The sequence below is a fragment of the Aspergillus multicolor genome (genome assembly GCF_047715735.1).
Source record: "Aspergillus multicolor strain CBS 133.54 unplaced genomic scaffold BDW74scaffold_33, whole genome shotgun sequence".
Lineage (NCBI taxonomy): Eukaryota > Fungi > Ascomycota > Eurotiomycetes > Eurotiales > Aspergillaceae > Aspergillus > Aspergillus multicolor.
Window position 1 is genome coordinate 230574 of NW_027395984.1, and position 17827 is coordinate 248400.

A 17827-nucleotide genomic window follows, 5' to 3' on the forward strand; every position below is an offset into this window, starting at 1 on the left:
CACGGGACTTACGAGTCACGGCCCAAATCAATTTCGATGTCGGCGAGCTCCGACTTTTGGACCGCGGTTGGAATACCTCGTACTCCCGTATATGTATCCGGATACAGATACATCTTTCTTCTAGTGCTCAGAACTTCGACAATTCGCTAGCGTCATCGGCGTGATGATACGCGTGTTCGGGAAGTGCGAAGTGCCAAGCCTCAAGTACACTGACGGGTAGATATATATTTACTGATGCAGTTGATCCGAGCACGCCCAAAACCCTCAAAATAGCAAAGGGTCATAGGGACGAATTGACCGTAAGCTAATTCTTACATTCGATCATTGGGAATCATCGTCCATGGCCAGATTTGATTGGCTCCATACTTGGTCCTCTGAATAGAAGGGGCTCGAAGTGTTGAATGGGGTTCCAGACCTATATTACGCGGATTGGGTATACAGCTACAGCTCAGCCATCGCTCTCGAGAACCTAGCAAGGAGATCCCATTGCAGCAGTGCATCTCCTACGGCCACGGTCCAGGGTACCAATTGTAATACCCATCTGTATCACCAACCTTGAACCTCCTTTCGTCCTCTCCCCTCATCCTTCACAAGGGCCTTCACAGGAATCCTGGACCGTTTTCCCAGCGCGTATGTTTACATTAATGCGGCGAGGCTGCTGTATCCATGCAGTCGCCGTCGTCCGCATAACGTTGCGGTACATGAGGAGAAGGAGACGGATGCGAGAGGTCTGCTGCGGTTGTATCATTCGCCTCGAGGTCGGCGATGGTCAAGAAGCGTCCGGTCTTGCTGTGCTATGGTTTGTAGAACTCGGTGCAATTGATTTGTGCGCTTTGCAAGGTGAGGCGTTCAGAGTAGAAGGTAAATGAGGAGTGAGTGCGTGGCCGTTGTGGTTCCATGTCAACGCTAAGCGTGATGAGATTGCGCTCCTTGAGCGCAGTATATCTAATCGCGCGCGCTCGAGGGAACGACGCTACTCGACCTTCCAGGTCAGGCTTGAGGGACTTAATCGCCAGTGGGTTGCTAATGGTGGTTTTCCTGGCTTTGAGAGATGTGAGGATGAGTGAAGTCTTTTACTATTTACATTTCGGGTTGTCATTCTCGATTTGATCCATGGTCGTACTGAGATTTCATCACTTCATCCCCTTCGAGGTCCTTCAGCCTGCCATCAGAAAGGGGGTATAAAAACAGCACCCTCAGAAACACGCTTTCTTCCTGTCCTCAATTACCATCGTATCAGTCCCCAACAGACTGACTCGTATTGCACAGACAATCGCGACCGTGGCCCACTCAGCGCGGAGATGGCCCCCGACAGTCCAGCGCAGCAGTGGCTCGGACCTGCACGCTCGGTCTGCTTCACACAATCTTGCAGCAATAATGTCAGCATATTCCATTGCTTTACCTACTAAACAACCCAAAAAAAAAAAAAAAGAAAAGAAAAAAACAAGAACCCGGAAACCCGAGAAAGAGCAGCTGCTCCATCAAGAGTCGAGGCTGGGACACATAATCGCCCAGTATATGCCTCCTCTTGCATGGAAGCGCCTTCTAGCATGATGGTAAGCTGGACATATCCCCCAGGGAGATGAAAGACGAGTCTGCGCCTGCTTGTAGAACGAGATGGGATGTGCGTCGAACGGCGTATTTGGTCGAGCTCCCTAATCCGCTGATATATGGAGAACCTTAGCCGCGGGCTCGACCTTCATTCCGGGCATGGATATGGTATATAGAGGTACGCGTGGTACTATCATCAAGTGGCAGAATCTGCCATCCTGTCCGTTATGAGAATAATACAGGGGCAAGGGCGCTGGCGACGCTTTCCTCCAGCCTGTCCCGCTCTATCTGAGCACCTCGGGCAGTACGCCAGTATTTTCAACACCTGGAAGTCGCACTGAGCTACTAAGTAGCCCTAGGTATACCCTGGTCTATATGGCCAGTCACATGACAAGTGGATCTGCTCTATCCTTTAGATCGATTGCCCTGGTGGCGGTGACGGTGAAGGGCTTGACTTGACCATCACTCGTCAGTACACAATGGCGCAATCTCCCCTATATTATGATTACTATGAGGTCCTAGGCATCTCGGAAACTGCCCGCGCCCCGACGATAAAAGCGGCCCACAGAAAACTTGCATTAGCCAAGCACCCAGACAAAAATAAGGTCAAATGGTCTACCATAGTTTTAATGCAGCGAGATCCAAATCGGCGAGGCCTATGAAGTCCTATCGGATGCTGAAAAACGCCGCATTTATGATAAATTCACCTATCCAACGGCCAAAATCAAAACAGCGCAGCGGAAGGAACGGGAGAGGATCAAAGCCAAGTGGACCACATTAGTAAACGGAACGTCGCAATACCTCAAACAACAGTTAGTCCGGCATAACGCGCTCACCGCGAAACTCAAGGCTGCACAAGCCGATTCGGACCGTCTGAGGCGGGAATCAGAGAAGACCTCCGACGAAGTCAAGCGGGGCGCATCAGACCTGTTCTGGCAGGATTGCACCAACCAGACTGAGATCGAGCTGAAGACCTTGGAGGTCAAGCAGCTTCAGGATATGCTAACGAGATCTACTGATCTGCAGGTAGACTTTGTTTGGCGCTATCTACGCCTACTTGAGGGGCTGGAATTAGAGTGGCTGGCGAATGGGGGTCTGCCGCAATTCAAAGAGCCTGAATATTAAGTGGTAACGGTTGTGATGTTGTTACTGGGGATTAGAACAAGTCAGGATACACTGGGCGGCTGTGCTTGGTCTCTGCCTTACCCATTCTGTCGGGATACTGACGGCAATCCATTGATATGGTACCTCTCGACGATGGACCACTCGCCCTGAACAATGTCAGGAAAGACTTAAAAAGTTTAGACAAATCTTTATAATGCGCAGGCTTCTTGTAAGTTGTCTTTTGTGGCCATGGTCGCTGTGAAACTCCTCCCATGGCCCCGGCCTCCCACCCAGACTACCTCAAAGGAATATACAAATGTCGCATTTGAGGCAATGGAAATGCCCTATGACTTTCAATAAAGCTAATCAGAATTGAGCTAACTCATTTACTATTCTTATCGATGCAGAGTAGAGTGGATTAGCATGTGGCATGAAAAGCTCCTCAAGCAGGTGAATGCCATTCACCAGTTAGTGTCAACTACTATGTTACAAAACTCCAGCCAGCAGATATAAAAGCCCTAAGTGCGAGCCTGACTGCCTGAGGTTAACCATCACTCTTCCACACCCTTCACTCCTCGCCACAACCAACTTCACTCAGACAAGATGTCCAACGCTCCAGCCCCAGCTCCAGTCCTCCCCGACTACTACGCCATCCTCGGCGTCCCGGAGACTGCCAACACAGAAGCCATAAAGAAGGCATTTAGACAGCTTGCGCTGGCTACCCATCCCGATAAAAACAGTTCTCCAACTGCAACTGTTGACTTCCAATCGGTTAGTATCTGTCTTCTTTGTCCTGAACCCCCAGCTCTAACGGGACTCGGTTGGCCAGCTCAATGAAGCCAATGACGTCCTCTCAGACCCCGCGAATCGTCGGATCTACGACCGAGTCCACTATCCCGCAGCCAAGCGCGAAGCAGCCCGAAAGCGCGCGCGCGTTAAGCTCTGGGCCGAAGAGGTTTCTGCACGAGATGCCCACCGGGCGTACTGTGAGCAGTTGGAAGAACAGCGCTCGGCCCTTCATGCATATTGCATGATTGCCTGGCTTGAGTGGGAAGCACTTACAGCCGAATTGAAACGGATGCCGGTCGCCGCTGAGGTGGCCGACCCCTCTTACTGGGAACGATGCAAAAAGAAAGATGAGGTTGATGCGAAAAAAAAGAAGTTGGAGTATCGCTCGGCAGAATATGATGCATGCATGAGGCGCCTGGAGGCGCGTACTCGCCGCTATAATGACTGGGTTGAGAGGGCGAAGAAGAGATGGATGGATCTGGGGGGGTTGCCGCACTCTAATGGTCCGGATCCTTGAGATTGAGCTTGAGCTTGAGGGGCAATTGTTTGGCAAATCAAGAGGTGAATTGTGGATTTGCTCAGTTTGTTAATTTGTTTTATCCATATGGTTTTTGTTTTTGATTGATCCTTTTGAACAGGACATCTACGACCATGGCTTGTACCGAAATCATCAGCTTCTACTATGGTAGCAAGTCAACCTCGCCATGTCAATCATTACTCTCATTGCCATTTTCATGCCTCTGACTCTTCCCGCCCCCATGCTAGTCATTCAGTTGATGTCACCAGACCCTACCTAGGTGTGGAAGTAAATTCGTCGAGAAAAGTGCATTCACTTGATAGGTTTGATTCAATACTCCAAGAATCCTGGCATTGAACATAAATACCGCAGGTAGTCCTGAAGAAAACTTCCATTTTCCCTTCCTTCCTGAACACAACCTCAGTTCCGCAACTACCATGGACGTGGCAGCGGCATCTCCATCTCCCGCGCAGCACGACTACTACGCCGTCTTAGGGATCTCCAAAACTGCAGATGCCTCGACCATTGAACAGGCCTACATAGCCGCTTTATGAGCCAGGCTGGAGCACCTGGCCATGGACGACTCCACAACTGTAGCTGAAACTGCTGAGTTCCAGGTGGTGAGTACCGTTTCCTCATGTTCTTCTCTCTCTTCAAATTCAGCTCTAAAGCAACGCGGCCAGGTCAGCGAGGCCTACGCCATCCTCTCAAACACAGAGAAGCGCCACGCCTACGACACAACTACATACCCCTGCATCAAAGCCACCGCGACCCAGAAAGAAGAGCACGACCGGATTGAAGCCTGGATGCTTGCAGAAAAAGACGCCTTTTTCGACCATTACCGCGCGCCGGTCCGAGCGCGGGAGTAAGAGCTTACCAAGCAGTTGCGTGTTGCCCGAGCAGACCTGACCCGTCTAAAAATGGAACTGGAGGGCATTTCCACGGCGGGGAGTCTGCATGGGGGGCCGGCAGAGGTTGAGTTGTTCATTGCACGGCGCGCGAAGGGACTCGAGGTTGAGATGAAGGCTATGGATGTTTGGCGTCTTGATGAGCTGTGGCTGCTTAGTAGGCGGTTGAGGGAGGGTCACACTCGGGTTTTCTTGGATTGTCTTGATAGGGTTGCGGAGGGGTGGAAGGCGAAAGTAGCGGAGGGTGGGGGGGTGCCGGTGGTTGAGAACCCCGAGCCTTGATGCACTAGTCGCTTGCGGTATGCAATTGGGGATGGGCGGGAGCGGACATCGACATCGGGAAAGGCGCGCTACGGTTTATCATATCGATGGTCGTGGTTGCGTCTTTTTAAGCTCGCTTGTTTCTCAGGTGACTTGCTTGCATGATACCATACCATACATGCAAGATCGGACATCTCGATAACAGGCACCTGGGCTCATACCTACTATGGTAAATGACAGTGATCTCAAGTTAGTAAATCAATCATCCTTATCATCATCGCCTTCGAGTCGCTGCTTCTTTCCCATACGTGGGTTACCCGAGTCGTACCAAAGTCATTTCAGCCTCAAAGCCATCACACCGGGTAAACATAATCCTACCTTGTTAAAGGTAAGGGCATCATCTACCTCTAAAAATATGATAACGGCAGGATGCGCCACCTCATGAATAATCACATCTTTAGTGGTACCAATCTTTGTCCAATGGGATCCCTGTACCCTACCATCATTCTCAGCCTTTTACATCTGAGTAGGGAATGCACTCGATCTCTTTTGGCTTTCTATTTCGGCCTGATCTTACCACGATGACCGGTAGGAACCCTTTCTCCCTTGTGTATATCATGGGCTGGCCGTAGCGTCAGACTAGCCGTGCGGTGTCAACATATCGGAGTAGCGTCTCAGTCGAGCCATCCAAAACAACAATTGTAAGCGCGGTTATCCCAATCGTCAGCGGTTGGGCACAGAGCAAGAGATTACTGCCTAGCCAGCAGATACTCAACGCATTCTCATCCTAATTACTTGCTGGCCGTGCCGTGAAAATTCTGTCTGACCCTGGTCGGCTCCGGCCTCGGGGCATTCGCCATTGGCCTGGCCGGCACGTTCGTCATCCTGCAGTTCGTCAGCATGGCACGAATACGAGTCCATAAAAAGTAAAGACAGTACAAAGCGCTTGTTCTTTTACCCTACTGGCTGTGATTAAAATGGATGTGCCATGGCCTGAACAATATGCAATCTCATCCTGTTGGGCCTCTGCACTGTGGTGAGGCTTAGCATTTGGAATTGCCGGTGCTCGTATATAGAAAAAGCCAGCCAGTTCCCTTTACACTGGACCTCACTACCTAACCTTCTTTGCTCCTTTTTTGAAGTTTCTTTCTCGAATGGTCGCACATCATCAAAAAATGGCCTGGTCAAGCGAAGCCACCGTGGCGGTGGTCACGCTCGTTGTTACAGGACCCCCTTCTATCCTCCTTGTTTGGACATACTATCGGCGCAAACAGCACGAGCGCTCTCAACTCCTAAGAATCTCTAACAATCCTTATTCTTCTTGTAGTCATATGCCAGATGGTCCATAATTTCATCTATACTAAGTACTGACCCCACCAACCGTTCTTCTAGACCATGCATCGAACCGCCTCATCCGAACCACGATAACCCTAAGTCGGACCTGGTCGCACATCGAGAACTCGAACTTGGATCTAGCTCTGGAGGAGGGACTATTGGCTTAGAGATAGAGAGCAAGGATATGATACCCACCAAAAGTCCATTGTTACAGCTCGATCATGTTTTCTGTACCTTATCAGCTTCTGTAAATCCATCTGGAGAAAAGCACCTATCTAGACATATCGCAATGACCCAATGCTGTCAGCACTCACCCCATCAACAACAATGATAATGGCAACCCCAGTGCAGAACCATAGCCTCCAAGAGACCTTTTCCAAGCCCAGCCCCGGCCGTAAATGTCCATCCCCTAGGGTACCGCCAGCTACAAACCATTATACCAATCCTCCAACTCCTCATCAGCCCCAACATGCCTCTCACACGTCTTCCCTCACCCCCCCTCGCGCCGAAACCCCTTATATATAAACCTTGGCTTCACACTTGAATGCCCACTCCCCTCTGCCTCCCTAACAGGTCTCAGTATATACTCGCGCTCCTTGCCGTCAAGCTTCTGGCGACTCCGCATGATGAAACATAGATCCGTCAGCCCGGCAAACTTGTCCTTGCCCAGCGCGTTGATTACAGCCTCCCACCGCGCTAGGTTCTCCTCGCTGTACCAGTCAAAGCCTCGGCTATAGTGGAACGGGGGTGTTTCGAATGTCAATGTGCGTATTAGGCTTAGATGGAAAGAAGGCATGCGCGTGGACATCTCAACAAGCATGTAGAAGGTGTTCTTGCTGTAGAGGGTGTGGATTGTTTTGCTGTAGCTACACCCATTGTCAGTTCTGTTCTACGCCGTGATTGTAGACGGGAGGGCGACGGCATACACCCTCCAACAGCACCTCAACATCACCCCAACCCTCGCCTCCATTCTCTCAGCCCTCAAGGGTCGGACCTTAAAGCTTGCAACGCCATTAACGTGACTCCCGTTGTAAACCCGCGCTGAGCAGTCTTCGTGGAAGATCACGCATTTCCAGCACAGTTCGCCTTGCGCTGTTCGTTCGACTTGTTTACTCTCGGGGAGTTTGCACAGGAAACTCCGGAATTTGCGGGAGCGGCTGCGGCCGCGGCCGCCGACGTAGGCGATGTGGATTGGTTGGGCGAAGGTAAAGATGTGGTTGTAGATTAGGGAGCGGAGTTCGATGGGGAGGGTGAAGAAGGGGGATTTAGGCTGGGGGTTTGGTGTGGTGTTATGGAGGGGGGTTTTATGGTCTGTTTGTGTGTCCAGCCGTGGCTGGTGCGTTTGCGTTTGCGGGACATGATCTAATGGTTTAGTGTTGATGCCAAAGATGCATGGAGAGGAGCTAGTCAAGGTGCTATCCGCAAGATCAGGGTGATATCATAGATGGAAATCGGAGGTTTGATCCGATAGACGGCCTATTGTGGATGCGGGATTTAGGTGCCTTAACCACAATTCTAACCTTGTATCTTCCAAAGGTAAACTCTCGGGCATATCTTCCATGCCATCCATTGTCATCCATACTTTGAGGTATATATCGAGATTCTAGGGAAAGACAGATTAAGCATCCCAAGAAAGTTATAATAGATTCCCATCTATTGAAAAAAAAAAATCTGTACATCTAGAATATGTAATGGTCTCTGTTTGACCTGGGAAACTCCGCCTTCGTTACTGCAAGAGCAGGTGAGGCTCAGAACAGACCCAACTGATCTCACCAATAGTGATACAGAGCTAATGACGAAGTAAGCTTTTCCGAAGGACCTTGTCGCCGTGTTTTGAGGCTTGTGACATCCGACTTGGCTTGCACAAAGATGGTCGTGTGAGACCAAGTCGGATATATAAAACCGACCTGGCATATAGTAGTGTCTGTCACTCTATAGTAGTATAACGGTATTCTGCGTCGAGAGCACAGTGCTTACGGATATATATGTTTTATATATAGGACTAAAATACAACGTCCTCACAATCAGTGTTATCCAAAGCAATGAGCACTACTATTTAGACCATGTCCTGATTTGATCTCCATTAATGTTATGCGGACATCCGACGGGACTCGGATACTTTTCCGATGCTGCTGCCATGCTCGGGGTAAAGCTCGCCCGAGACGTCATCGGAGCAAGCCCGAGCGCCCGAGGCCCTTTATGACTGAGCGGCTGCGGGGAACTCACCCCACCATCCCAACACCTGTCCTCGAGCTTCACCTCCTCGACATCAACATTTCTGCAATTCCTTGTACATACACTCCCCTCTTATTATCGAACACATTCATTGAAAATGGCCCTTAACACAGCCCTCGCCACCGCCCTGCAAAAGGGCACAACAGCCTACGGGTTCTGGCTTACGTATGTCACTGCTGCCACCACCCCCGAACTCTACTACGGACTCAGAATCGCTTTCTTTTGAAGAGAAATATTAACTCAATTTACCGACAGACTCCCCGGCGCCGGCGTCGCAAAGACAATTCTGCGCTCAACAGCCCAACACGCAAACAGGTTCAGCTGGGTTCTCGTCGACGCCGAGCACGGGCTAATTTCGGATAAGGATTATTATGAGGTACCTCCACCAACCACTTCTCACTACACAAATAACGGTGGGCTTGAAGCTGATAGTATATTGTAGCTCAACAATGCCGTCGCCTCCGAAGGCGCCAGCCCCATCGTGCGCGTCCCCTGGGGCGAGGAATGGCTGATCAAGCGGGCTCTTGATGCGGGGGCTCACGGGATCCTCACGCCTATGTGTCACTCACCTGTACATTCACCAGAATATCCCCGAAGCTCAATTGATATGAGTCGCTAATATGAGGTTGTGCAGGAGGACGCCAGGAAAATCGTCAGCTACTGCAAGTACCCGCCGCAGGGAACACGCGGGTACGGGCCGATGTTTGCGCTGCACTCGTTCCCCGAGGTGTCGGGGGCGGAGTACGATGCGGGAGCGGATAAGAACACGGTTGTCTTTGTGCAAATTGAGTCGAAGGGTGGGCTGGCCAGTGTGGAGGAGATTGCGGCTGTTGAGGGGTTGGATGGGGTGCTTATTGGTAGGTGTCCTTGCCTTGATAGTGGAGAGGTGTGAAGGAAGCAGGGGGGCTAATGATGGGAATAGGACCGTTTGATCTCGCGAAGCAGATTGGTGTGCAGCGGGGCGGCGAAGAACATGAGGCTGCTATTCAGCGGATTCTCAAGGCGGCTAAGAGTGCTGGGAAGACGGCGGCGATTTTCTGTATGTGTTCGCACTGGGGTGAGTGTGTGGGAAATATATATCTGACAATGACATAACAGGCTCCGACGGCAACGACGCACAGAAACGCATCGCGCAAGGATTCGATATGGTCTCCATCACCACCGATGTTGGAGTTCTGGGAAGTGGCATGTTGCGTGAACTGGGTGTGACGAGCGGGCAGGTCGAGGGTGGGGAGCCTCGCGATGGATACTGAGGACTCGATAGAAAATTTACAGGTGGTGAGCGGTGCCGTGATTAGGCGTTTATAGAGCAAATTAGTGTTTGACCCTTCAACCAATAGCAGCCGGGCTAGCTCAATCGGCAGAGCGTGAGACTCTTAATCTCAAGGTTGGGGGTTCGACCCCCCCGTTCGGCTTCTCTTTTTTGTCCCTGAATCTTTTTGTACACCCTCTACACGTCGTGGATCACTTTGCCCTATTTGAATTGGAATTTGAAGGCGTTGTGGTGGGTTGAAATTTACGCTGAGTGCCGGCCGCCGCTTCCCGCTCCCCTGGCCTACGGTAGCGCCGCCACTACCTCCAACACTTCAGCGAGCGACCTATGCATATGCAGCTCTGAATTTACTTCCGCTCTGGGTGACGTGATTCAGGCAAAGTAATCAGAGGCTTGCGAGAAGCTCGCAGCGTTTGGTGTCGCACCCGCCTGGTCAAGAAAAACCATGTCCGACCTCCTGCGCACGGGTGCTACCCAGGTCAACAATACGCCTCAGGACAAGTGGACACAGCAAGGTACATCTAGAAATCCAGATCGTCTGTCCGGTTCCATAGTGCTGACCCCTTCGTCACCGCTACTCCATGGGATCCTGGCTCTGGCAGGCTCGTGCCGCCCCGACCCTAGCCACGCAGAGCCTCGCGCAACAAATCCATCGAGGGTCATTTTGGCCAGGGCCAGACCCCATAGTCCAGATCCAGATCTAGGCCTAGGTCTAGACCTGGCCTGGACCTGACCCAGGCCCCGACCGACCTCCTCCACGTGGAAGTGGACCTTGTTTTTAGGAATGTGATTGATGTCCTGCAGACCCCTTGGTAATAAGTACAGTACAGCTCCAAGGGCTCGGAACGCTCGGGTCCCAGGACGTGGTCTCCCAAGCCCGAGGCTGGGGCAGCTTGCACCCCTGGGGCCCCGACCATCAAGAAAAGAAAATCAATGATTCTGGATTCTCGATCCGCTCACCCAGAGCAAACGCCTTTATATTGTTCTGTTGACAGTTCAAACCTTCAAGCTTTATGGTACCTCCTAGCGTAGTTACCTTGGTATGCTACGGGTACCCGACCCCTCACCGTACGTAAGCCACAAGTAGGCCTACAGTACCAGACCCCTGCTACTCCCGAGGGTCCCAAAATTGCGGATCCGACACGAAGCGGCTGTGCAACGTTCCCGAAACCTGTCAGCTGGACATTGAGAAATTTAATATATCTGACACTGTCAGTCCTCCAGACGCCTCATTTCCTGAATCATCCTCTTACATCCATCCAAGCCCAGGGTGCCCGGTTCAAATGGTTGGGGAATCCTACAGCAAGCAACGTCTGCATGAACTAGAAGCTCACCCCAGAGCTGTTGGCCCTGCATAATCTCACTTTTACTTTGTTGCCTAACGGACCGGCATGACTTTGTCGTGCCCGGGCTCGAACGGCCCAGACTTTCAAGACTGAAGACATCTCCAGCATCACTGGACTTACCGGGCCACTGTCACTGCCAAATAAAAGCAATCATAGCGCTTGGGCCGGTACCTGCACCCTCTGCTGTTACTGTCTGCTCGTCCAATCTGGGATGTTCGATAATTTGTTATTAAAAATGGCCTCTCAAGTACGTAAACCCATTCCAAGGCTCTGTGACGTTCCCTTACCTCACCACAGACTCGGGACATTTTTTCCCTTTGGACATCCTATTCCTCCTCATCAATTTCAACTTGGACTTCTTTGTTTCTGTTAGCGATTAAGATCTCCCTGGACTGGAGGTAGTTATAGGTCCACCGGCTCTAGGGAGCTATGTCCTGGTCGATCGAGGAAGCAGTCTCATTTATCACGATGATCTTCACCATTCCCACCTTTATACTGGCATTATGGAGTATTCTCCGGTACTACCGACGTTCAAGAAGCAGAAGGCTAGGTACGTGTTGACCACGAAGCTCTCTCGGACCCTTGTCGCTAATGGGCGCATATCGCTTTTGAACAAGGTCACCTCCTTCGAATCAACAATACACCATCTTCATTTTCATCCCCATCTCCCCAGACCTCACCGATTGAGGGCTATCCGGATCTCGAGACCGGATGGATCCAGTTCAACCACATTACTACCAGCAGTAAGTGCACGGTGCCACCGCTGTTGTGATTCCAAGGCCAACAAGACAAGCAATATCCCGCTCAGGTTCATTTCGGATCGACCAGCGCTTGCGGCGTGATGGGTAACATGAAAAATAGGTGAGGGATATAACTTTGGAAAGTTACCGGCTGGGCTTAAGCGGGAACCTCGCACAATGGCCTAAGGTAGAGAGCGGATGAAAGTTCCGAGTCTTTAGTCAAAATAGTAACACTACTACAAATTCCGCCGCTCGGCTCTCCATCCCACCTCGCCTTTTCATTCCCCCAAACCACAGTTTCATTCCCCATCATCTCTATTTCATCCAAACATGCCTTCAACTCGCAAGCGCAAGCGCACCGACCACGGCTGGACACACAAAAAGAAGAAAGTATCCGCTGTAGCAGAACCCCCCCCTCCCTCTTACCTCCCCGCGAGAACACACCTCCGCAAATCCTCATCCACAATCACAATCCCTCTTCTTCCAACTCCCCTTCGAACTCCGCAAGATGATCTACGCTTCGATCTTCACCTTCTTAGTCCCCGTGCACATCTCCTGGACCGGCGGGCGCGGCCGCAAATTCCGCAGTTTCCTCTGCAAGTGCCGGCAAACAGAGCAGCAGCTTGAGCTTGAGCGAACGGTTGCAGGAGAGCTTTGCCGGAAGTGTAGGCTTGCTAGTCATAGCGAGTGTTTGACGCGTTTGTTGGGCTCTGATAGCGTTACACATGTTCTGGAGAAGCCGCTGCCGCGTGAGAAGGTGGGACTCTGCGCTGGGGCGATGATGAGCGCTTGTTGGTGGGTGTGAGTTTGCCTACCATATTCTAGCCTCCCCTCTGGGGTTTGTGTCTGGTAGGACGGAAGGAAGCTTGGCGTACCCCACGGGTACATGGGAAGGACTCGGACTCTACAGTACCCATGGTAGCTAACGAAGCCTCTGGGCAGCTACAACGAAGCCCTCCCCACGCTGTACTGCAAAAACGCGTTTTACGTCGAGAACCCACGCACGATCCTTGAGATGGCGAAGCGGATCACCGCCTCTAGTCTACAGCTCATCTGCTGTCTAACCCTGCTCTCGCCTCCGTTCGACCCCTACCAGTTCACCTGGCACGACGAGAAGAATATGGCGCGGTGGAAATAAAGGGGTGCTGGGCGTGGAACCAAGGGTTGTTCTCACGGCGCTTGGGGGGTGGCGTGGGTATGGGGCGCTGTGTGAGAGGCATGCGGAGTGCGAGAGGAAGATGGGATGATGAGTTATTAGTGAGGAACTGGGGATGTGGAGCGCTGAGGTTGAGGTTGTTGGGTGGCTGTAGTAAGATGTGGTATTATTTACTGCAAAAGAGATTCGGCACTGGACGTAGAGCAAACCATCGAGTTAATTATTTAGTCTTTTGGCTTTTCGATGGCAAGGTCAAGATGTTGCAAGAGCAGATACCATATTGAAATCTAGAGCGAATTGCCTCACATGAATCTGCATTTGGCCAGAGAGGGTGCTTAGAGTGACAGGACCAGACTAGCCGAGCCTACATATGAACCATGTCCTACAGCAGGTAGAAGCGAGTGGGAAAAAAGGCCATAACCTCAAACGGCCCAGCGCAAGAGAATACCCTAGCACCCCATCACAGACGCCAATGATCCTCATCCACCGCCAACATCCCAACGTACCAAATCCCCATCAGAACCGAAAGCCGCCCAGTTCCAGTTCCAGTGCCAGTCGCATCTGCAGCCGCAGCATCACTCCACAAAACCGGCTCAGAAACAGCCACGCGACCATCCGCATCCAAGCGCTTAACAGCAAGGAACTCCTCATTACTCAAAATAAACCCATAGCGCGCGCCGTACTGCCTCATATACCAATTCACTTGCGCCAGAGCCCGCTTGTACACATTGACCTCGTTTTCGTCCGTCGAGTAGCGATACCCAGCGCGCCATTTTCACGAGACCTTAAAACACCCAGGTTCGCGGTTCGGCTCTATCCAACTGTTTGCATCGGGCGTGATGAATGCGTTATCCGCTGATCTAAAGTCCTTGATGCTGCTCACGTACCGCGCTGCACTGCCGCCGTCAACGGTGAGTTCGAGTAGGCGAGGGAACTGATTTTGGCCCTGAAGTTGAGGCTGGCTCTGGAGCTCGTTGAACCCGGCGCGCAGGGACCGCCGTATGCGCGGCAGAACGTACTCGGCGTATCGGACGCGGAAGAAGTTGACGTCGCCCTCGTGAGGGATGGCGCGGGGTGGAGAGAAGACTTGCTTGGGGGCGCTTCTGGCGGTGTTGAGTAGATCGCCGTACTGATTGACTATGATTGCGTAGGTGAATTCTTTCCAGGTCATTATCTCGGTGATGTCGGACGCTCTCCAGGGCATGTCAACTCTGTCAACCCATGGTGTTGTGGCGTGGACGGGGAGGGCGGGGAGGACGACGGAGAGGTATGCCAGCAGAGATTGCTCGGCCATTTCGCTGACGGACTCGAGGAGAAACTTAAGGAAGAGGAAAGCGGATTGTTGCTGGGGTGGGAAAAGATGGAAAAGCAGCGCCTTTAAGAGATGTATCGCTAGGGAGGAGCTGTTGATCGGACAGTTGTGTTGTGGCTGTAATAAGTTGAGGTGAACGGGTAGATTGAAAGCTTCAAGAAGAGAAGGAGCTTTGGACACGGTCTAATGTAAGAGCACGGCACCCAGGCCAGAATAAGGCATGGATGAATGCGCAGAAGACAGTACAGTAGTAACACATCTGTTTGGCTTACATAACCACTTACCCCCCATGTTTGATCTTCATCTGCACCCGCCTCTCGACCAGAATCTTCATAGAACGCAACGACTATCAAAATGCCATCAACAGAGTCATCAAGTCATAGCCGGCTAGAAATTGACCTCTCGAAAATCGACATCAACCGAGAGATCACAAGTTTCAATGCTTCTTCATATTCGAGGTGACTATTGATGGCGAAAAGTATGCCATGAAGGTGATAAGTGACGTTCTTCCCCTGCCATGCTCTCATTTTCGCACTGCATATATTGATGCATCCAGTACCACGACGATGCAGACCCCGGCTATGCCGAAAACGGCCGAGATATCAACCACTTCCGCTGCGAGCTGAACGCATACAAGAACCTCTCCGCAGCTGGCGTCTGCAAACGCGGCTTCGTTCCCCGGTTCTACGGTGCTATTGATCGTTTCGACCCAGCTGCTTTCGAGCCCTTGCTAGATCATTTCACCGATGACAAGTTTCACCCGTGTGCGATCCTACTGGTGTACCTCCCCAACGCCGAGAGTTTGAACTGCGTCAATTATGAGGAGACGCTGTACCCGCAGGCCATGGAGGGCCTGAAGGAGATTCACAGAGCGGGTTTTATCCACGAGGACATTTATCCGAAGAATTTGTTACTTGTTCGGGGCGAGACTGAGTCGAAGCCGCATAGGCTGGTGTGGATTGATTTTGATGTGTCAACGACTTTTACGGAACTTGAAGAGAAGGAGAAGAAGTACTGTGAGGAGGAGATTGAGCTTGTCAGAGAGTTTGGCGAGGCACTGGTATGTCTACTTCGCTGCATTTGTGCATCTTGGATACTGACGGTCTGACCATAGAAAGAGGATCAAGAGGAGGGTCTTCCTCCGAATACAAAATTCTATTGAAACAAGGTGGATTTGATATCATGATTCCCTTGGTGTTCGTGGTCGAGGGGCTGATATGATTTGAATGCGATCCCATCCGGACATCTGGAATCGCCGCTATTTTCCGGAACTGCCAAAGAGGGCGCCAGCAATGGCGGTGTTGATTCCGCGGACTATCCTCCGGACAATGCATGCGAAATGAGAGACACGGAGATCCATCATATTTCAAATCGGGTTGCGAATGTTGACTACAGAGATTTCACTGAAAGTATGAGATTGCCTTGCTCGAAGCTATCAACACGGGACAATATGGCATCTTGCGAGACCATGAAAAGCGCTCAAATAAACAAGAAATCATACGGAAAAATACAAAGCACGTCGAAGAAAGCCGAATCGTTAGCAAAGGTAGACCACGTCCAGGTTTCCCAGGCATATCCCTCTCAACGATGCCATCGCGGCACATGAAAGCGCTCCTTGGACCCGAGCACCCGCGGGTCCTCTTCACACAGCGCATCGTAAATAGTATTATCGATAGCCTCAGCTGCAGGAACCATGGTATACGACGCTGCTGTCCACCATATCGGTACAGCAAGGAGCACTCCTAGTCCAGTAACTGTACCCACACCCACGCCGAGAGCAAGACATGCGCCGTTTATTCCCCAGCCTACAGTGGGCCCCGTTACAGCAACACTCGTGCCCCTTGCAATTGTGTTCCAGTTATTGGCGTCAAGGACATTTGACACACCGTGGAGGAGTCCGGCGGGCGCTGCTGGGAGATTCAGCTCGACTTGATCCTTGCCTTTGTGCTTTAGTCCTTCGATCTGCAATGGGTAGAGGTCCTCCGGGAAATGCAGGGGCTCTTTAATTTGGAGCTTGGACCATGAGGGGATGAGGAGATGGAAGATCATGGCTTTTCCGCGCTTTTCGTCTTTTGCGATGAGCTTTTGCCTAACTTCACGCATGAAGAGACATGCGTGGTTGAGGTCATCGCAAGGGTTGTTGACGAACTCCGAAGGCAGCGGGTTTTCGCTCGTTAGCCTTTCGAATGGCCCGTGCCAATTGTTGGAGTCGTGGTAGATGAAGAAGCGATGGTTCTTACGGTCCGCCGCGTGAACCTTATTGATTTTCATTTTGATCAGGTCGTAGATCGGCCGGGCGAATCCATCAGGACCTCCAGCGCCCATCACAGCAATGCAGTTCGTGTCGCCAAGATGGTCGGCGATGACATTCAAAGCTTTGATTATCTGTTGTGCTTGGGCAGTTTGGATTGTTCTCAAGGCGGTATTCCAACACTCCAGGTAGTTAATGCGATCCAGGAGCGACTCTGCCTGAGCTGAGCTGGCGTTAGCAGAAGCCGCTGGTGTACTTTTGACCCTAATGTCCTTCGGAACCCCCTTCACGCCTCCAGTGGGCAGACCGGAACTCTCACCCGCAGCAGCCAAACCAGTACCATCGGTAAACGAGTTTGGAAACCCAGGGGTTCCCGCTTTGAGCCGCCTCCAAATCTCCGCCTCCAGCTGAGCGGAGATCTCTTTCTCGGTTGCGCCGGTGAGATTGCCGAGCGTCGACTGCGGAGTCGCAGCAAGGCTTTTGATGTAATCATAAATTTCGACACCCGAGTCCTTTAGCAGGCGTATCCCTACGACTTTGGAAACCCACGAAGTAGGATCTGCCAAAAGAGCGGCGATCTCGAGTGCCTTAAGCGTGCCATTGATGACTGGGCCTACTAGAGGTGCCACGTGTTCGCGGTGGAATGTGAGGTAGGCCTCTGCTGCAGAGAGGTTTGGGTAGAGCTCTCGCGAGAGATGTTGTATTGCTACCTCCGTGTTGTCAATCATGTTGCTGATAGGTTTTTCAAGAGGACCTGAATTGAACCTATACTTTGAAGAACGTTAGAGAGGACGCTGAAGGTTTGTTCAGTGGGGGAGGAAATACGCTACCGTAGCACTTCAAAACAAATCTCAAATAGACAGCTGTTGCCTTTGAGGGCTTTCAAAGAGGGGTATATGGTCCACTAGACCTTGTAGGCAAGACGTGCGAAATTTGGATTGCTGAGCGCGCGGTCTCGGGGAGTTTGGGAACAGTGGAGACTCAGCAGCGAGCGGGAGCGGGAGGCCCGTCTTTTGTATCCACTCGCCCCACTCTACGGTACGTACAGT

The 17827-nt window shown here is 51.6% G+C and overlaps 8 protein-coding genes and 1 non-coding gene across 9 annotated transcripts; 6 read left to right on the forward strand and 3 right to left on the reverse strand.

The window, feature by feature from the left end:
* Positions 1-2030: 2030 nt before the first annotated feature.
* On the forward strand, positions 2031-2676 carry BDW74DRAFT_182169 (DnaJ domain-containing protein; the record flags this gene model as incomplete). The annotated part of the gene is made up of 2 exons (XM_073730193.1): positions 2031-2156; positions 2191-2676. 2 exons carry the CDS (start codon positions 2031-2033, stop codon positions 2674-2676), a joined length of 612 nt encoding a protein of 203 aa, XP_073579798.1.
* A 582-nt stretch (positions 2677-3258) lies between these two features.
* On the forward strand, positions 3259-3961 carry BDW74DRAFT_182170 (J domain-containing protein; the record flags this gene model as incomplete). Its single annotated transcript, XM_073730194.1, has 2 exons — positions 3259-3426; positions 3485-3961. The coding sequence occupies 2 exons, from the start codon at positions 3259-3261 to the stop codon at positions 3959-3961; spliced, it is 645 nt and encodes a 214-aa protein (XP_073579799.1).
* Positions 3962-6955: 2994 nt separating this feature from the next.
* BDW74DRAFT_182172 (uncharacterized protein) lies at positions 6956-8035 on the reverse strand (the record flags this gene model as incomplete). The annotated part of the gene is made up of 3 exons (XM_073730195.1): positions 6956-7331; positions 7392-7880; positions 7986-8035. 3 exons carry the CDS (start codon positions 8033-8035, stop codon positions 6956-6958), a joined length of 915 nt encoding a protein of 304 aa, XP_073579800.1.
* Positions 8036-8707: 672 nt separating this feature from the next.
* BDW74DRAFT_160695 (HpcH/HpaI aldolase family protein) lies at positions 8708-9997 on the forward strand. The gene is made up of 6 exons (XM_073725663.1): positions 8708-8865; positions 8956-9076; positions 9143-9271; positions 9335-9557; positions 9623-9739; positions 9799-9997. Exons 1-6 carry the CDS (start codon positions 8798-8800, stop codon positions 9951-9953), a joined length of 813 nt encoding a protein of 270 aa, XP_073579801.1. The 5' UTR covers positions 8708-8797; the 3' UTR covers positions 9954-9997.
* Positions 9998-10042: 45 nt separating this feature from the next.
* On the forward strand, positions 10043-10115 carry BDW74DRAFT_t182. Its single transcript has one exon. It is a non-coding gene; the product is annotated as a tRNA-Lys (tRNA).
* Positions 10116-11208: 1093 nt separating this feature from the next.
* On the forward strand, positions 11209-12281 carry BDW74DRAFT_160699 (uncharacterized protein). The gene is made up of 3 exons (XM_073725664.1): positions 11209-11869; positions 11937-12062; positions 12113-12281. Exons 1-3 carry the CDS (start codon positions 11749-11751, stop codon positions 12166-12168), a joined length of 303 nt encoding a protein of 100 aa, XP_073579802.1. The 5' UTR covers positions 11209-11748; the 3' UTR covers positions 12169-12281.
* Positions 12282-13675: 1394 nt separating this feature from the next.
* On the reverse strand, positions 13676-14720 carry BDW74DRAFT_187918 (uncharacterized protein; the record flags this gene model as incomplete). The annotated part of the gene is made up of 2 exons (XM_073731603.1): positions 14000-14720; positions 13676-13948 (listed from the first exon to the last, which is right to left on the reverse strand). Exons 1-2 carry the CDS (start codon positions 14507-14509, stop codon positions 13676-13678), a joined length of 783 nt encoding a protein of 260 aa, XP_073579803.1. The 5' UTR covers positions 14510-14720.
* Positions 14721-15012: 292 nt separating this feature from the next.
* BDW74DRAFT_170435 (uncharacterized protein) lies at positions 15013-15689 on the forward strand (the record flags this gene model as incomplete). The annotated part of the gene is made up of 3 exons (XM_073727171.1): positions 15013-15018; positions 15084-15587; positions 15642-15689. The coding sequence occupies 3 exons, from the start codon at positions 15013-15015 to the stop codon at positions 15687-15689; spliced, it is 558 nt and encodes a 185-aa protein (XP_073579804.1).
* Positions 15690-15925: 236 nt separating this feature from the next.
* On the reverse strand, positions 15926-17027 carry BDW74DRAFT_160703 (uncharacterized protein). The gene has a single exon (XM_073725666.1). The coding sequence runs from the start codon at positions 16850-16852 to the stop codon at positions 16109-16111; it is 744 nt and encodes a 247-aa protein (XP_073579805.1). The 5' UTR covers positions 16853-17027; the 3' UTR covers positions 15926-16108.
* Positions 17028-17827: the final 800 nt, after the last annotated feature.